A 21,269-nucleotide genomic window follows, 5' to 3' on the forward strand; every position below is an offset into this window, starting at 1 on the left:
GTTACCCAGTAGAGTACAGTATAATTCTTACCCAGTAGAGTACAGTATAATTCTTACCCAGTAGAGTACAGTATAATTCTTACCCAGTAGAGTACAGTATAATTCTTACCCAGTAGAGTACAGTATAATTCTTACCCAGTAGAGTACAGTATAATTCTTACCCAGTAGAGTACAGTATAATTCTTACCCAGTAGAGTACAGTATAATTCTTACCCAGTAGAGTACAGTATAATTCTTACCCAGTAGAGTACAGTATAATTCTTACCCAGTAGAGTACAGTATAATTCTTACCCAGTAGAGTACAGTATAATTCTCACCCAGTAGAGTACAGTATAATTCTTACCCAGTAGAGTACAGTATAATTCTTACCCAATAGAGTACAGTATAATTCTTACCCAGTAGAGTACAGTATAATTCTTACCCAGTAGAGTACAGTATAATTCTTACCCAATAGAGTACAGTATAATTCTTACCCAGTAGAGTACAGTATAATTCTTACCCAGTAGAGTACAGTATAATTCTTACCCAGTAGAGTACAGTATAATTCTTACCCAGTAGAGTACATTATAATTCTTACCCAGTAGAGTACAGTAGAGTCGTTACCCAGTAGAGTACAGTATAATTCTTACCCAGTAGAGTACAGTATAATTCTTACCCAGTAGAGTACAGTAGAGTCGTTACCCAGTAGAGTACAGTATAATTCTTACCCAGTAGAGTACAGTATAATTCTTACCCAGTAGAGTACAGTATAATTCTTACCCAGTAGAGTACAGTATAATTCTTACCCAGTAGAGTACAGTATAATTCTTACCCAGTAGAGTACAGTATAATTCTTACCCAGTAGAGTACAGTATAATTCTTACCCAGTAGAGTACAGTATAATTCTTACCCAGTAGAGTACAGTATAATTCTCACCCAGTAGAATACAGTATAATTCTTACCCAGTAGAGTACAGTATAATTCTTACCCAGTAGAGTACAGTATAATTCTCACCCAGTAGAGTACAGTATAATTCTTACCCAGTAGAGTACAGTATAATTCTTACCCAGTAGAGTACAGTATAATTCTTACCCAGTAGAGTACAGTATAATTCTCACCCAGTAGAGTACAGTATAATTCTTACCCAGTAGAGTACAGTATAATTCTCACCCAGTAGAGTACAGTATAATTCTTACCCAGTAGAGTACAGTATAATTCTTACCCAGTAGAGTACAGTATAATTCTTACCCAGTAGAGTACAGTATAATTCTTACCCAGTAGAGTACGTCGGTCCATCCCTCCATAGTGATACACTGGAACACCGTCAGCATAGCAAAGAAGAAATTGTCAAAGTTGGTGATTCCTCCGTTGGGTCCAGCCCACTTTCCTCGACACTCAGACCCGTTCACTACACACTGACGGCCGTGACCCGCAAATGCACAGGGCACAGGGTCATCCTCTGCATAGTTGTCTGGAGGAGAGAGAGAGAGTGCAGAGAGAGAGAGAGAGAGAGAGAGAGAGAGAGAAAGAGAGAGAGAGAGAGAGAGAGAGAGAGAGAGAGAGAGGGAGAGAGAGGGGAGAGAGAGAGAGAGAGAGAGAGAGAGAGAGAGAGAGAGAGAGAGAGAAAGGAGAGAGAGAAAGGAGAGAGAGAGACAAAGAGAGAGGCGGAGAAAGAGAGAGAGAGAGGGAGAGAGAGAGAGAGAGAGAGAGAGAGAGAGAGAGAGAGAGAGAGAGAGAGAGAGAGAGAGAGAGAGAGAAGAGAAAGGAGGAGAGAGAAAGAGGAGAGAGAGACAAAGAGAGAGGGGGAGAAAGAGAGAGAGAGGGAGCCAGAGAGAGAAAGAGAAAGAGAAAGAGAGAGAGAGAGAGAAAGAGAGGGAGAGATCGGGAGAAACAAAGAGAGAGGGGGGAGAGAGAGAAGGACATGGACATACAATTCTGATCTCCACAACAATATACAACTTCTCTCTCCACAGATATATATTCTGGATGTGGTAGCAAGACTGCTATAGTAGAATTACCCACAGCTTCATATTTTGACCTATCTATACTGTCCAGTGTGTGCGTGTGCATATGTGTGTGTGTGTGTGTGTGTTATGTCCCCTGTCTACCTGTGCCGATGTAGTAGCAGGATTTATGCATCCGTCCTATGAACAGCTCGAGGCCGATGATGGCATAGATGATGATGACAAACAGGACCAGGAGGGCGATGTGGAGCAGAGGCAGCATGGCCTTCATGATGGAGTTCAATACGATCTGAAGACCTGAAGACACACAGCACACTGTCAACACACTGTCAACACACTGTCAACACACTGTCAACACACTGTCAACACACTGTCCAGTAGACTGGTCAACACACTGTCAACACACTGTCCAGTAGACTGGTCAACACACTGTCAACACACTGTCAACACACTGTCAACACACTGTCCAGTAGACTGGTCAACACACTGTCAACACACTGTCCAGTAGACTGGTCAACACACTGTCAACACACTGTCAACACACTGTCAACACACTGTCCAGTCTACTGGTCAACACACTGGGCAGTATACTGGTCAACACACTGTCCAGTAGACTGGTCAACACACTGTCAACACACTGTCAACACACTGATGTGGAGCAGAGGCAGCATGGCCTTCATGATGGAGTTCAATACGATCTGAAGACCTGAAGACACACAGCACACTGTCAACACACTGTCAACACACTGTCAACACACTGTCAACACACTGTCAACACACTGTCAACACACTGTCCAGTAGACTGGTCAACACACTGTCAACACACTGTCAACACACTGTCAACACACTGTCCAGTAGACTGGTCAACACACTGTCAACACACTGTCAACACACTGTCAACACACTGTCAACACACTGTCAACACACTGATGTGGAGCAGAGGCAGCATGGCCTTCATGATGGAGTTCAATACGATCTGAAGACCTGAAGACACACAGCACACTGTCAACACACTGTCAACACACTGTCAACACACTGTCAACACACTGTCCAGTAGACTGGTCAACACACTGTCAACACACTGTCCAGTAGACTGGTCAACACACTGTCAACACACTGTCCAGTAGACTGGTCAACACACTGTCAACACACTGTCAGCACACTGTCAGCACACTGTCAACACACTGTCAGCACACTGTCAACACACTGTCAACACACTGTCAACACACTGTCCAGTAGACTGGTCAACACACTGTCAACACACTGTCCAGTAGACTGGTCAACACACTGTCCAGTAGACTGGTCAACACACTGTCAACACACTGTCAACACACTGTCAACACACTGTCCAGTAGACTGGTCAACACACTGTCAACACACTGTCAACACACTGTCAACACACTGTCCAGTAGACTGGTCAACACACTGTCAACACACTGATGTGGAGCAGAGGCAGCATGGCCTTCATGATGGAGTTCAATACGATCTGAAGACCTGAAGACACACAGCACACTGTCAACACACTGTCAACACACTGTCAACACACTGTCAACACACTGTCAACACACTGTCCAGTAGACTGGTCAACACACTGTCAACACACTGTCCAATAGACTGGTCAACACACTGTCAACACACTGTCCAGTAGACTGGTCAACACACTGTCAACACACTGTCAGCACACTGTCAACACACTGTCAGCACACTGTCAACACACTGTCAACACACTGTCAACACACTGTCAACACACTGTCCAGTAGACTGGTCAACACACTGTCAACACACTGTCCAGTAGACTGGTCAACACACTGTCAACACACTGTCAACACACTGTCCAGTAGACTGGTCAACACACTGTCAACACACTGTCCAGTAGACTGGTCAACACACTGTCAACATACTGTCAACACACTGTCCAGTAGACTGGTCAACACACTGTCAACACACTGTCAACACACTGTCAACACACTGTCAACACACTGTCCAGTAGACTGGTCAACACACTGTCAACACACTGATGTGGAGCAGAGGCAGCATGGCCTTCATGATGGAGTTCAATACGATCTGAAGACCTGAAGACACACAGCACACTGTCAACACACTGTCAACACACTGTCAACACACTGTCAACACACTGTCCAGTAGACTGGTCAACACACTGTCAACACACTGATGTGGAGCAGAGGCAGCATGGCCTTCATGATGGAGTTCAATACGATCTGAAGACCTGAAGACACACAGCCCACTGTCAACACACTGTCAACACACTGTCAACACACTGTCAACACACTGTCAACACACTGATGTGGAGCAGAGGCAGCATGGCCTTCATGATGGAGTTCAATACGATCTGAAGACCTGAAGACACACAGCACACTGTCAACACACTGTCAACACACTGTCAACACACTGTCAACACACTGATGTGGAGCAGAGGCAGCATGGCCTTCATGATGGAGTTCAATACGATCTGAAGACCTGAAGACACACAGCCCACTGTCAACACACTGTCAACACACTGTCAACACACTGTCAACACACTGTCAACACACTGATGTGGAGCAGAGGCAGCATGGCCTTCATGATGGAGTTCAATACGATCTGAAGACCTGAAGACACACAGCACACTGTCAACACACTGTCAACACACTGTCAACACACTGTCAACACACTGTCAACACACTGATGTGGAGCAGAGGCAGCATGGCCTTCATGATGGAGTTCAATACGATCTGAAGACCTGAAGACACACAGCACACTGTCAACACACTGTCAACACACTGTCAACACACTGTCAACACACTGTCCAGTAGACTGGTCAACACACTGTCAACACACTGTCAACACACTGTCAACACACTGTCCAGTAGACTGGTCAACACACTGTCAACACACTGATGTGGAGCAGAGGCAGCATGGCCTTCATGATGGAGTTCAATACGATCTGAAGACCTGAAGACACACAGCACACTGTCAACACACTGTCAACACACTGTCAACACACTGTCCAGTAGACTGGTCAACACACTGTCAACACACTGTCCAGTAGACTGGTCAACACACTGTCAACACACTGTCCAGTAGACTGGTCAACACACTGTCCAGTAGACTGGTCAACACACTGTCAACACACTGTCAAGTAGACTGGTCAACACACTGTCAACACACTGTCCAGTAGACTGGTCAACACATGGTCCCAGTAGACTGGTCAACACACTGTCAACACACTGTCAACACACTGTCCAGTAGACTGGTCAACACACTGGTCAACACACTGTCAACACACTGTCAACACATTGTCCAGAAGACTGGTCAATACACTGGTCAACACACTGTCCAGTAGACTGGTCAGCACACTGTCAACACACTGTCCAGTAGACTGGTCAACACACTGTCAACACACTGTCAACACACTGTCCAGTAGACTGGTCAACACACTGGTCAACACACTGTCCAGTAGACTGGTCAACACACAGGTCAACACACTGTCCAGTAGACTGGTCAACACACTGTCCAGTAGATTGGTCAACACACTGGTCAACACACTGTCCAGTAGACTGGTCAACACACTGTCCGGTAGAATCGTCAACACACTGTCCAGTAGACTGGTCAACACACTGTCCAGTAGACTGGTCAACACACTGTCCAGAAGACTGGTCAATACACTGGTCAACACACTGTCCAGTAGACTGGTCAACACACTGTCAACACACTGTCCAGTAGACTGGTCAACACACTGTCAACACACTGTCAACACACTGTCAACACACTGTCCAGTAGACTGGTCAGCACACTGTCAACACACTGTCCAGTAGACTGGTCAACACACTGTCAACACACTGTCAACACACTGTCCAGTAGACTGGTCAACACACTGGTCAACACACTGTCCAGTAGACTGGTCAACACATGGTCCCAGTAGACTGGTCAACACACTGTCCAGTAGACTGGTCAACACACAGGTCAACACACTGTCCAGTAGACTGGTCAACACACTGTCCAGTAGACTGGTCAACACACTGTCCAGTAGACTGGTCAACACACTGGTCAACACACTGTCCAGTAGACTGGTCAACACACTGTCCGGTAGACTGGTCAACACACTGTCAACACATTGTCAACACACTGTCAACACACGGGGCAGTCTACTGGTCAACACACTGGGCAGTATACTGGTCAACACACTGGGCAGTATACTGGTCAACACACTGTCCAGTAGACTGGTCAACACACTGTCCAGTAGACTGGTCAACACACTGTCAACACACTGTCAACACACTGGTCTATACACTGGGCAGTAGACTGGTCAACACACTGTCCAGTATACTGGTCAACACACTGGTCAACACACTGTCAACACACTGTCCAGTAGACTGGTCAACACACTGGTCAACACACTGGTCAACACACTGTCAACACACTGTCCAGTAGACTGGTCAACACACTGGTCAACACACTGGTCAACACACTGTCAACACACTGTCCAGTAGACTGGTCAACACACTGTCAACACACTGTCAACACACTTGTCAACACACTGTCAACACACTGTCCGGTAGACTGGTCAACACACTGGTCAACACACTGTCAACACACTGTCAACACACTGGTCAACACACTGTCCAGTAGACTGGTCAACAAACTGGTCAGCACACTGGTCAACACACTGTCAACACACTGACAGCACACTGGTCAACACACTGTCCGGTAGACTGGTCAACACACTGGTCAACACACTGACAACACACTGTCCAGTATACTGGTCAACACACTGACAACACACTGGTCAACACACTGGGCAGTATACTGGTCAACACACTGGGCAGTAGACTGGTCAATACACTGGGCAGTATACTGGTCAACACACTGACAACACACTGGTCAACACACTGGGCAGTATACTGGTCAACACACTGACAACACACTGGTCAACACACTGGGCAGTACACTGGTCAACAAACTGTCCAGTATACTGGTCAACACACTGGGAAGTATACTGGTCAACACACTGGACAGTATACTGGTCAACACACTGGGCAGTATACTGGTCAACACACTGGGCAGTATACTGTCAACACACTGACAACACACTGGTCAACACACTGGGCAGTATACTGGTCAACACACTGGACAGTATACTGGTCAACACACTGGACAGTATACTGGTCAACACACTGGGCAGTATACTGGTCAACACACTGGGCAGTATACTGTCAACACACTGACAACACACTGGTCAACACACTGGGCAGTATACTGGTCAACACACTGGACAGTATACTGGTCAACACACTGGACAGTATACTGGTCAACACACTGGGCAGTATACTGGTCAACACACTGGGCAGTATACTGTCAACACACTGGACAGTATACTGGTCAACACACTGGGCAGTATACTGGTCAACACACTGGGCAGTATACTGGTCAACACACTGACAACACACTGGTCAACACACTGGGCAGTATACTGGTCAACAAACTGGGCAGTATACTGGTCAACGCACTGGACAGTATACTGGTCAACACACTGGAAAGTATACTAGTCAACACACTGGGAAGTATACTGGTCAACACACTGGGCAGTATACTGGTCAACACACTGGGCAGTATACTGGTCAACGCACTGGACAGTATACTGGTCAACACACTGGAAAGTATACTGGTCAACACACTGGGCAGTATACTGGTGAACACACTGGGCAGTACACTGGTCAACACACTGGGCAGTATACTGGTCAACACACTGGGAAGTATATTGGTGAAGACACTGGGCAGTATACTGGTCAACACACTGGGCAGTATTCTGGTCAACACACTGGGCAATATACTGGTCAACACACTGGGCAGTAGACAGGTGAACACACTGGGCAGTAGACTGGTGAACACACTGGGCAGTAGACTGGTGAACACACTGGGCAGTAGACTGGTGAACACACTGGGCAGTAGACTGGTGAACACACTGGGCAGTACACTGGTCAACACATTGGGCAGTATACTGGTCAACACACTGGGCAGTAGACTGGTGAACACACTGGGCAGTAGACTGGTGAACACACTGGGCAGTATACTGGTCAACACACTGGGCAGTATACTGGTCAACACAATGGGCAGTATACTGGTCAACACACTGGGCAGTATACTGTCAACACACTGGGCAGTAGACTGTCAACACACTGGTCAACACACTGGTCAACACACTGTCAACACACTGGTCAACACACTGGGCAGTATACTGGTCAACACACTGGTCAACACACTGACCAGTATACTGGTCATCACACTGGGCAGTATACTGGTCAACACACTAGTCAACATACTGGTCAACACACTAGTCAACACACTGGTCAGTAGACTGTCAACACACTGGTCAACACACTGGTCAACACAATGTCAACACACTGGTCAACACACTGACCAGTAGACTGGTCAACACACAGGTCAACACACTGACCAGTATACTGGTCATCACACTGGGCAGTATACTGGTCAACACAATAGTCAACATACTGGTCAACACACTAGTCAACACACTGGTCAGTCCACTGGTCAGTATACTGGTCAACACACTGGACAGTATACTGGTCAACACACTGGGCAGTATACTGGTCAACACACTGGGCAGTATACTGTCAACACACTGACAACACACTGGTCAACACACTGGGCAGTATACTGGTCAACACACTGGACAGTATACTGGTCAACACACTGGACAGTATACTGGTCAACACACTGGGCAGTATACTGGTCAACACACTGGGCAGTATACTGTCAACACACTGACAACACACTGGTCAACACACTGGGCAGTATACTGGTCAACACACTGGACAGTATACTGGTCAACACACTGGACAGTATACTGGTCAACACACTGGGCAGTATACTGGTCAACACACTGGGCAGTATACTGTCAACACACTGGACAGTATACTGGTCAACACACTGGGCAGTATACTGTCAACACACTGACAACACACTGGTCAACACACTGGGCAGTATACTGGTCAACACACTGACAACACACTGGTCAACACACTGGGCAGTATACTGGTGAACACACTGGGCAGTATACTGGTCAACGCACTGGACAGTATACTGGTCAACACACTGGAAAGTATACTGGTCAACACACTGGGAAGTATACTGGTCAACACACTGGGCAGTATACTGGTCAACACACTGGGCAGTATACTGGTCAACGCACTGGACAGTATACTGGTCAACACACTGGAAAGTATACTGGTCAACACACTGGGCAGTATACTGGTGAACACACTGGGCAGTACACTGGTCAACACACTGGGCAGTATACTGGTCAACACACTGGGAAGTATACTGGTGAAGACACTGGGCAGTATACTGGTCAACACACTGGGCAGTATTCTGGTCAACACACTGGGCAATATACTGGTCAACACACTGGGCAGTAGACAGGTGAACACACTGGGCAGTAGACTGGTGAACACACTGGGCAGTAGACTGGTGAACACACTGGGCAGTAGACTGGTGAACACACTGGGCAGTAGACTGGTGAACACACTGGGCAGTACACTGGTCAACACACTGGGCAGTATACTGGTCAACACACTGGGCAGTAGACTGGTGAACACACTGGGCAGTAGACTGGTGAACACACTGGGCAGTATACTGGTCAACACACTGGGCAGTATACTGGTCAACACAATGGGCAGTATACTGGTCAACACACTGGGCAGTATACTGTCAACACACTGGGCAGTAGACTGTCAACACACTGGTCAACACACTGGTCAACACACTGACCAGTATACTGGTCATCACACTGGGCAGTATACTGGTCAACACACTAGTCAACATACTGGTCAACACACTAGTCAACACACTGGTCAGTAGACTGTCAACACACTGGTCAACACACTGGTCAACACAATGTCAACACACTGGTCAACACACTGACCAGTAGACTGGTCAACACACAGGTCAACACACTGACCAGTATACTGGTCATCACACTGGGCAGTATACTGGTCAACACAATAGTCAACATACTGGTCAACACACTAGTCAACACACTGGTCAGTCCACTGGTCAGTATACTGGTCAACACACTGGACAGTATACTGGTCAACACACTGGGCAGTATACTGGTCAACACACTGGGCAGTATACTGTCAACACACTGACAACACACTGGTCAACACACTGGGCAGTATACTGGTCAACACACTGGACAGTATACTGGTCAACACACTGGACAGTATACTGGTCAACACACTGGGCAGTATACTGGTCAACACACTGGGCAGAATACTGTCAACACACTGACAACACACTGGTCAACACACTGGGCAGTATACTGGTCAACACACTGGACAGTATACTGGTCAACACACTGGACAGTATACTGGTCAACACACTGGGCAGTATACTGGTCACACACTGGGCAGTATACTGTCAACACACTGGACAGTATACTGGTCAACACACTGGGCAGTATACTGTCAACACACTGACAACACACTGGTCAACACACTGGGCAGTATACTGGTCAACACACTGACAACACACTGGTCAACACACTGGGCAGTATACTGGTCAACACACTGGGCAGTATACTGGTCAACGCACTGGACAGTATACTGGTCAACACACTGGAAAGTATACTGGTCAACACACTGGGAAGTATACTGGTCAACACACTGGGCAGTATACTGGTCAACACACTGGGCAGTATACTGGTCAACGCACTGGACAGTATACTGGTCAACACACTGGAAAGTATACTGGTCAACACACTGGGCAGTATACTGGTGAACACACTGGGCAGTACACTGGTCAACACACTGGGCAGTATACTGGTCAACACACTGGGAAGTATACTGGTGAAGACACTGGGCAGTATACTGGTCAACACACTGGGCAGTATTCTGGTCAACACACTGGGCAATATACTGGTCAACACACTGGGCAGTAGACAGGTGAACACACTGGGCAGTAGACTGGTGAACACACTGGGCAGTAGACTGGTGAACACACTGGGCAGTAGACTGGTGAACACACTGGGCAGTAGACTGGTGAACACACTGGGCAGTACACTGGTCAACACACTGGGCAGTATACTGGTCAACACACTGGGCAGTAGACTGGTGAACACACTGGGCAGTAGACTGGTGAACACACTGGGCAGTATACTGGTCAACACACTGGGCAGTATACTGGTCAACACAATGGGCAGTATACTGGTCAACACACTGGGCAGTATACTGTCAACACACTGGGCAGTAGACTGTCAACACACTGGTCAACACACTTGTCAACACACTGTCAACACACTGGTCAACACACTGGGCAGTATACTGGTCAACACACTGGTCAACACACTGACCAGTATACTGGTCATCACACTGGGCAGTATACTGGTCAACACACTAGTCAACATACTGGTCAACACACTAGTCAACACACTGGTCAGTAGACTGTCAACACACTGGTCAACACACTGGTCAACACAATGTCAACACACTGGTCAACACACTGACCAGTAGACTGGTCAACACACTGGTCAACACACTGGGCAGTATACTGGTCAACACACTGGTCAACACACTGACCAGTATACTGGTCATCACACTGGGCAGTATACTGGTCAACACACTAGTCAACATACTGGTCAACACACTAGTCAACACACTGGTCAGTAGACTGTCAACACACTGGTCAACACACTGGTCAACACAATGTCAACACACTGGTCAACACACTGACCAGTAGACTGGTCAACACACAGGTCAACACACTGACCAGTATACTGGTCATCACACTGGGCAGTATACTGGTCAACACACTAGTCAACACACTGGTCAGTCCACTGGTCAGTATACTGGTCAACACACTAGTCAACACACTGGTCAGTCCACTGGTCAGTATACTGGTCAACACACTAGTCAACACACTGGTCAGTCCACTGGTCAGTAGACTGGTCATCACACTGGGCAGTATACTGGTCAACACACTAGTCAACACACTGGTCAACACACTGGTCAACACACTGGTCAGTCCACTGGTCAGTATACTGGTCAACACACTAGTCAACACACTGGTCAGTCCACTGGGCAGTATACTGGTCAACACACTGGTCAACACACTGACCAGTATACTGGTCATCACACTGGGCAGTATACTGGTCAACACACTGGGCAGTAGACTGGTGAACACACTGGGCAGTAGACTGGTGAACACACTGGGCAGTAGACTGGTGAACACACTGGTCAGTCCACTGGTCAGTAGACTGGTCAACACACTGGTCAGTCCACTGGTCAGTAGACTGGTCAACACACTGGTCAGTCCACTGGTCAGTCCACTGGTCAGTAGACTAGTCAACACACTGGTCAGTCCACTGGTCAGTAGACTAGTCAACATACTGGTCAGTCCACTGGTCAGTAGACTAGTCAACACACTGGTAAGTCCACTGGCCAGTAGACTGGTGAACACACAGGTCAGTCCACTGGTCAGTAGACTGGTGAACACACAGGTCAGTCCACTGGTCAGTCCAAAGGTCAGTCCACTGGTGAACACACAGGTCAGTCCACTGGTCAGTCCACTGGTCAGTCCACTGGTCAGTCCACTGGTGAACACACAGGTCAGTCCACTGGTCAGTCCACTGGTCAGTCCACTGGTGAACACACAGGTCAGTCCACTGGTCAGTCCACTGGTCAGTCCACTGGTGAACACACTGGTCAGTAGACTAGTGAACACACTGGTCAGTAGACTGGTGAACACACTGGTCAGTCCACTGGTCAGTAGACTGGTCAACACACTGGTCAGTCCACTGGTCAGTAGACTGGTCAACACACTGGTCAGCCCACTGGTCAGTAGACTGGTCAGTCCACTGGTCAGTAGACCGGTCACGCACACACAAAGTGGAGCAGGGGCAGCATGGCCTTCATCATGGAGTTCAATACGATCTCCAGACCTTCAGAGCAAGATGTTTTACTCAAAGGCTACAACACACACACACACACACACACACACACACACACACACACACACACACACACACACACACACACACACACACACACACACACACACACACACACACACACACACACACAATTCAAAGAAATACAAGCAGTCATTTGTGAGTCAACATTATTTTGTTCAAACTTCTGTCATCACTTCCTGGTCCTCTCTAGGTGTGTCTGTCATCACTTCCTGGTCCTCTCTAGGTGTGTCTGTCATCACTTCCTGGTCCTCTCTAGGTGTGTCTGTCATCACTTCCTGGTCCTCTCTAGGTGTGTCTGTCATCACTTCCTGGTCCTCTCTAGGTGTGTCTGTCATCACTTCCTGGTCCTCTCTAGGTGTGTCTGTCATCACTTCCTGGTCTTTCTAGGTGTGTCTGTCATCACTTCCTGGTCCTCTCTAGGTGTGTCTGTCATCACTTCCTGGTCCTCTCAGGTGTGTCTTCCTGGTCCTCCTCTAGGTGTGTCTGTCATCACTTCCTGGTCCTCTCTAGGTGTGTCTGTCATCACCTCCTGGTCCTCTCTAGGTGTGTCTGTCATCACCTCCTGGTCCTCTCTAGGTGTGTCTGTCATCACTTCCTGGTCCTCTCTAGGTGTGTCTGTCATCACTTCCTGGTCCTCTCTAGGTGTGTCTGTCATCACTTCCTGGTCCTCTCTAGGTGTGTCTGTCATCACTTCCTGGTCCTCTCTAGGTGTGTCTGTCATCACCTCCTGGTCCTCTCTACGTGTGTCTGTCATCACCTCCTGGTCCTCTCTACATGTGTCTGTCATCACCTCCTGGTCTTCTCTAGGTGTGTCTGTCATCACCTCCTGGTCCTCTCTACGTGTGTCTGTCATCACCTCCTGGTCCTCTCTACATATGTCCGTCATCACCTCCTGGTCCTCTCTACATGTGTCTGTCATCACATCCTGGTCCTCTCTAGGTGTGTCTGTCATCACCTCCTGGTCCTCTCTACATGTGTCTGTCATCACCTCCTGGTCCTCTCTAGGTGTGTCTGTCATCACCTCCTGGTCCTCTTTACATATGTCTGTCATCACCTCCTGGTCCTCTCTATGTGTGTCTGTCATCACCTCCTGGTCCTCTCTACGTGTGTCTGTCATCACCTCCTGGTCCTCTCCACATATGTCTGTCATCACCTCCTGGTCCTCTCTACATGTGTCTGTCATCACCTCCTGGTCCTCTCTAGGTGTGTCTGTCATCACCTCCTGGTCCTCTCTACATGTGTCTGTCATCACCTCCTGGTCCTCTCTATGTGTGTCTGTCATCAACTCCTGGTCCTCTCTACATGTGTCTGTCATCACCTCCTGGTCCTCTCTAGGTGTGTCTGTCATCACCTCCTGGTCCTCTCTACATATGTCTGTCATCACCTCCTGGTCCTCTCTATGTGTCTGTCATCACCTCCTGGTCCTCTCTATGTATGTCTGTGATCACCTCCTGGTCCTCTCTACATATGTCTGTCATCACCTCCTGGTCCTCTCTATGTGTGTCTGTCATCACCTCCTGGTCCTCTCTAGGTGTGTCTGTCATCACCTCCTGGTCCTCTCTAGGTGTGTCTGTCATCACCTCCTGGTCCTCTCTAGGTGTGTCTGTCATCACCTCATGTGTCTGTCATCACCCCTGGTCCTCTCTACGTGTGTCTGTCATCACCTCATGGTCCTCTACATGTGTCTGTCATCAGCCTCCTGGTCCCTCTACATGTGTCTGTCATCACCTCCTGGTCCTCTCTAGGTGTGTCTGTCATCACCTCCTGGTCCTCTCTAGGTGTGTCTGTCATCACCTCCTGGTCCTCTCTAGGTGTGTCTGTCATCACCTCCTGGTCCTCTCTACGTGTGTCTGTCATCACCTCCTGGTCCTCTCTACATATGTCTGTCATCACCTCCTGGTCCTCTCTACATGTGTCTGTCATCACTTCCTGGTCCTCTCTAGGTGTGTCTGTCATCACCTCCTGGTCCTCTCTACATGTGTCTGTCATCACCTCCTGGTCCTCTCTATGTGTGTCTGTCATCACTCCTGGTCCTCTCTACATATGTCTGTCATCACCTCCTGGTCCTCTCTACATGTGTCTGTCATCACCTCCTGGTCCTCTCTAGGTGTGTCTGTCATTACCTCCTGGTCCTCTCTACATATGTCTGTCATCACCTCCTGGTCCTCTCTATGTGTGTCTGTCATCACCTCCTGGTCCTCTCTACATATGTCTGTGATCACCTCCTGGTCCTCTCTACATATGTCTGTCATCACCTCCTGGTCCTCTCTATGTGTGTCTGTCATCACCTCCTGGTCCTCTCTAGGTGTGTCTGTCATCACCTCCTGGTCCTCTCTAGGTGTGTCTGTCATCACCTCCTGGTCCTCTCTAGGTGTGTCTGTCATCACCTCCTGGTCCTCTCTACATGTGTCTGTCATCACCTCCTGGTCCTCTCTACGTGTGTCTGTCATCACCTCATGGTCCTCTCTACATGTGTCTGTCATAGCCTCCTGGTCCTCTCTACATGTGTCTGTCATCACCTCCTGGTCCTCTCTAGGTGTGTCTGTCATCACCTCCTGGTCCTCTCTAGGTGTGTCTGTCATCAACTCCTGGTCCTCTCTACATGTGTCTGTCATCACCTCCTGGTCCTCTCTACGTGTGTCTGTCATCACCTCCTGGTCCTCTCCACATGTGTCTGTCATCACCTCCTGGTCCTCTCTACGTGTGTCTGTCATCACCTCCTGGTCCTCTCTACATATGTCTGTCATCACCTCCTGGTCCTCTCTACATGTGTCTGTCATCACCTCCTGGTCCTCTTCGTGTGTCTGTCATCACCTCCTGGTCCTCTCTTCGTGTGTCTGTCATCACCTCCTGGTCCTCTACATATGTCTGTCATCACCTCCTGGTCCTCTCTTCGTGTGTCTGTCATCACCTCCTGGTCCTCTCTACATGTGTCTGTCATCACCTCCTGGTCCTCTCTTCGTGTGTCTGTCATCACCTCCTGGTCCTCTCTACATGTGTCTGTCATCACCTCCTGGTCCTCTCTTCGTGTGTCTGTCATCACCTCCTGGTCCTCTCTAGGTGTGTCTGTCATCACCTCCTGTGTATGTGTGCGTGTGTCATAGCATGTGCGCGCCTGCATGTTTGCGTGCATGCGTGCGTGTCCATGTGTGAGTGTCGTAGAGCCTGGTCCCTCTAAATGTTTATATAGCATGGCATGGCCTTAGGAGCGCAACATGAGTCAAGTTCTTGTGTGGGAACGAACAACAGCCAAGTAAGTCTCTGGGGGCATTAGTTAGCAGTCAACCATGGAGAACAGATCCAACCACGCTACACAGAACTATACAGTCTTCTCTTCAACTACACAGAACTATACAGTCTTCTCTTCAGTTCCATACAACTACACAGAACTATACAGTCTTCTCTTCAGCTCCATACAACTACACAGAACTATACAGTCTTATCTTTCAACTACACAGAACTATACAGTCTTCTCTTCAGCTCCATACAACTACACAGAACTATACAGTCTTCTCTTCAGCTCCATACAACCACACAGAACTATACAGTCTTCTCTTCAGTTCCATACAACTACACAGAACTATACAGTCTTCTCTTCAGCTCCATACAACTACACAGAACTATACAGTCTTCTCTTCAGCTCCATACAACTACACAGAACTATACAGTCTTCTCTTCAGCTCCATACAACTACACAGAACTATACAGTCTTCTCTTCAACTACACAGAACTATACAGTCTTCTCTTCAGCTCCATACAACTACACAGAACTATACAGTCTTCTCTTCAGTTCCATACAACTACACAGAACTATACAGTCTTCTCTTCAGCTCCATACAACTACACAGAACTATACAGTCTCCCTTCAGTTCCATTCAAACTACACAGAACTATACATTCTTCTCTTCAACTACACAGAACTATACAGTCTTCTCTTCAGTTCCATACAACTACACAGAACTATACAGTCTTCTCTTCAACTACACAGAACTATACAGTCTTCTCTTCAGCTCCATACAACTACACAGAACTACACAGTCTTCTCTTCAGCTCCATACAACTACACAGAACTATACAGTCTTCTCTTCAGTTCCATACAACTACACAGAACTATACAGTCTTCTCTTCAATTCCATACAACTACACAGAACTACACAGTCTTCTCTTCAGCTCCATACAACTACACAGAAGTGTACAGGCCTGTGCTGCCGTAATGTGATGAATCACAGACACTATTCCAGAAGATTAGCTTCTTGGTTGATGTACACAAACACTAATCTCGCTGAACAGAGAACTCTTAAAGTCTTTGGTGAAGTTCTAGATTCATACCTGTTAAGAGATCAAGAAAATGCTACAACGAGGAGCTCCACAATCCCTCTCTTTAAAAGTTAGGTGGTGAATGTTCCCGTCACCCGTACGAAAGGGTAGCACCTGCGAAATTGGAATTTATCCAAACCCCAAACACCGGAAGTAATGTTGCTCCTTAGACCACGTGTCCCATTCCATTCCCATTCCATTCACACTCGCAAACACACAACCCCCTCCCCCCTCTACTCACTCGGTACTCCTGAGACCAGCCGAAGGGGCCTCAGTACTCTGAAGGCTCGGAGAGCTTTGACGTCCAGACCTCCAGGCTTCCCTGGCACATGGTGGGTCGACGCAGCCTCCCCAGTGGCCTTATGGGTCATCGTCTCCAGGACGACACTGAACAGCCTGGAACACACATCATCAGCTGAGTTAGATGGCCTACAGTATAACACATCATCATCGCCATCATCATCATCACCACCATCATCACCTGAGTTTGATGGCCTACTGAGTAACAGATACTCTTCATCACCATCATCATCAGCTGAGTTTGATGGCCTACTGAGTAACAGATACTCTTCATCACCACCATCATCAGCTGAGTTAGATGGCCTACTGAATAACAGATACTCTTCATCACCATCATCATCAGCTGAGTTAGATGGCCTACTGAATAACACATACTCAACACCATTACCTAGGAAACATTACAGCCCAGTAAAGTGGTGGTCAAGTATAGCCTGGTGGTCAAGTATAGCCTGGTAGTCAAGTATAGCCTGGTGGTCAAGTATAGCCTGGTAGTCAAGTATAGCCTGGTAGTCAAGTATAGCCTGGTAGTCAAGTATAGCCTGGTGGTCAAGTATAGCCTGGTGGTCAAGTATAGCCTGGTAGTAAAGTATAGCCTGGTAGTCAAGTATAGCCTGGTAGTCAAGTATGGCCTGGTAGTCAAGTATAGCCTGGTAGTCAAGTATAGCCTGGTAGTCAAGTATAGCCTGGTGGTCAAGTATAGCCTGGTAGTAAAGTATGGCCTGGTAGTCAAGTATAGCCTGGTAGTCAAGTATGGCCTGGTAGTCAAGTATAGCCTGGTAGTCAAGTATGGCATGGTAGTCAAGTATGGCCTGGTAGTCAAGTATAGCCTGGTAGTCAAGTATAGCCTGGTAGTCAAGTATAGCCTGGTGGTCAAGTATAGCCTGGTGGTCAAGTATGGCCTGGTAGTCAAGTATAGCCTGGTGGTCAAGTATAGCCTGGTATTCAAGTATAGCCTGGTAGTCAAGTATAGCCTGGTGGTCAAGTATAGCCTGGTGGTCAAGTATAGCCTGGTAGTCAAGTATAGCCTGGTGGTCAAGTATGGCCTGGTAGTCAAGTATAGCCTGGTGGTCAAGTATAGCCTGGTAGTCAAGTATAGCCTGGTAGTCAAGTATAGCCTGGTGGTCAAGTATAGCCTGGTAGTCAAGTATAGCCTGGTAGTCAAGTATAGCCTGGTGGTCAAGTATTGCCTGGTGGTCAAGTATGGCCTGGTAGTCAAGTATAGCCTGGTGGTCAAGTATAGCCTGGTAGTCTAGTATAGCCTGGTGGTCAAGTATAGCCTGGTGGTCAAGTATGGCCTGGTAGTCAAGTATAGCCTGGTAGTCAAGTATAGCCTGGTGGTCAAGTATGGCCTGGTAGTCAAGTATAGCCTGGTGGTCAAGTATAGCCTGGTAGTCAAGTATAGCCTGGTAGTCAAGTATAGCCTGGTGGTCAAGTATAGCCTGGTAGTCAAGTATAGCCTGGTAGTCAAGTATAGCCTGGTGGTCAAGTATTGCCTGGTGGTCAAGTATGGCCTGGTAGTCAAGTATAGCCTGGTGGTCAAGTATAGCCTGGTAGTCAAGTATAGCCTGGTGGTCAAGTATAGCCTGGTGGTCAAGTATGGCCTGGTAGTCAAGTATAGCCTGGTGGTCAAGTATAGCCTGGTAGTCAAGTATAGCCTGGTGGTCAAGTATAGCCTGGTGGTCAAGTATAACCTGGTGGTCAAGTATAGCCTGGTGGTCAAGTATGGCCTGGTAGTCAAGTATAGCCTGGTAGTCAAGTATTGCCTGGTAGTCAAGTATAGCCTGGTAGTCAAGTATAGCCTGATGGTCAAGTATAGCCTGGTAGTCAAGTATAGCCTGAAAGTCAAGTATAGCCTGATAGTCAAGTATAGCCTGGTAGTCAAGTATAGCCTGGTAGTCAAGTATAGCCTGGTGGTCAAGTATAGCCTGGTAGTCAAGTATAGCCTGGTGGTCAAGTATGGCCTGGTAGTCAAGTATAGCCTGGTGGTCAAGTATAGCCTGGTAGTCAAGTATAGCCTGGTAGTCAAGTATAGCCTGGTGGTCAAGTATAGCCTGGTAGTCAAGTATAGCCTGGTAGTCAAGTATAGCCTGGTGGTCAAGTATTGCCTGGTGGTCAAGTATGGCCTGGTAGTCAAGTATAGCCTGGTGGTCAAGTATAGCCTGGTAGTCAAGTATAGCCTGGTGGTCAAGTATAGCCTGGTGGTCAAGTATGGCCTGGTAGTCAAGTATAGCCTGGTAGTCAAGTATAGCCTGGTGGTCAAGTATGGCCTGGTAGTCAAGTATAGCCTGGTGGTCAAGTATAGCCTGGTAGTCAAGTATAGCCTGGTAGTCAAGTATAGCCTGGTGGTCAAGTATAGCCTGGTAGTCAAGTATAGCCTGGTAGTCAAGTATAGCCTGGTGGTCAAGTATTGCCTGGTGGTCAAGTATGGCCTGGTAGTCAAGTATAGCCTGGTGGTCAAGTATAGCCTGGTAGTCAAGTATAGCCTGGTGGTCAAGTATAGCCTGGTGGTCAAGTATGGCCTGGTAGTCAAGTATAGCCTGGTGGTCAAGTATAGCCTGGTAGTCAAGTATAGCCTGGTGGTCAAGTATAGCCTGGTGGTCAAGTATAACCTGGTGGTCAAGTATAGCCTGGTGGTCAAGTATGGCCTGGTAGTCAAGTATAGCCTGGTAGTCAAGTATAGCCTGGTAGTCAAGTATAGCCTGGTAGTCAAGTATAGCCTGATGGTCAAGTATAGCCTGGTAGTCAAGTATAGCCTGAAAGTCAAGTATAGCCTGATAGTCAAGTATAGCCTGGTAGTCAAGTATAGCCTGGTAGTCAAGTATAGCCTGGTGGTCAAGTATAGCCTGGTGGTCAAGTATGGCCTGGTAGTCAAGTATAGCCTGGTAGTCAAGTATAGCCTGAAAGTCAAGTATAGCCTGGTAGTCAAGTATAGCCTGGTAGTCAAGTATAGCCTGGTAGTCAAGTATAGCCTGGTGGTCAAGTATAGCCTGGTAGTCAAGTATAGCCTGGTAGTCAAGTATAGTCTGGTAGTCAAGTATAGCCTGGTAGTCAAGTATAGCCTGAAAGTCAAGCATAGCCTGGTAGTCAAGTATAGCCTGGTAGTCAAGTATAGCCTGGTAGTCAAGTATAGCCTGGTGGTCAAGTCAGCTCGTGCTTTAGCCAACACCTTGACATGACACACATCAAGACTGAGATCAGGAGGAGTTGTCTACCCCAGACTGAGATCAGGAGGAGTTGTCTACCCCAGACTGAGATCAGGAGGAGTTGTCTACCCCAGACTGAGATCAGGAGGAGTTGTCTACCCCAGACTGAGATCAGGAGGAGTTGTCTACCCCAGACTGAGATCAGGAGGAGTTGTCTACCCCAGACTGAGATCAGGAGGAGTTGTCTACCCCAGACTGAGATCAGGAGGAGTTGTCTACCCCAGACTGAGATCAGGAGGAGTTGTCTACCCCAGACTGAGATCAGGAGGAGTTGTCTACCCCAGACTGAGATCAGGAGGAGTTGTCTACCCCAGACTGAGATCAGGAGGAGTTGTCTACCCCAGACTGAGATCAGGAGGAGTTGTCTACCCCAGACTGAGATCAGGAGGAGTTGTCTACCCCAGACTGAGATCAGGAGGAGTTGTCTACCCCAGACTGAGATCAGGATAGCCTGCTTCATAGGGCCGTATTGTACAATGGTATTTTGATTTGTTATTGCTTTGTTGTTGTGCCCTA

The 21,269-nt window shown here is 47.8% G+C and overlaps 1 protein-coding gene across 1 annotated transcript in view; it reads right to left on the bottom strand.

Moving 5' to 3' along the window:
- Window positions 1-21,269, bottom strand: part of cacna1fb (calcium channel, voltage-dependent, L type, alpha 1F subunit) — a 245,620-nt gene that overhangs the window by 151,112 nt on the left and 73,239 nt on the right. The window contains exons 5-7 of the mRNA XM_052484435.1: window positions 17,492-17,646; window positions 2,088-2,240; window positions 1,254-1,450 (exon numbers count right to left, since the gene is read on the bottom strand). Of these exons, the coding sequence (XP_052340395.1) occupies window positions 1,254-1,450; window positions 2,088-2,240; window positions 17,492-17,646 (505 nt within the window). The remainder of the gene's footprint in view (window positions 1-1,253; window positions 1,451-2,087; window positions 2,241-17,491; window positions 17,647-21,269) is intronic.

This window comes from Oncorhynchus keta, chromosome 28 (assembly GCF_023373465.1).
Source record: "Oncorhynchus keta strain PuntledgeMale-10-30-2019 chromosome 28, Oket_V2, whole genome shotgun sequence".
Lineage (NCBI taxonomy): Eukaryota > Metazoa > Chordata > Actinopteri > Salmoniformes > Salmonidae > Oncorhynchus > Oncorhynchus keta.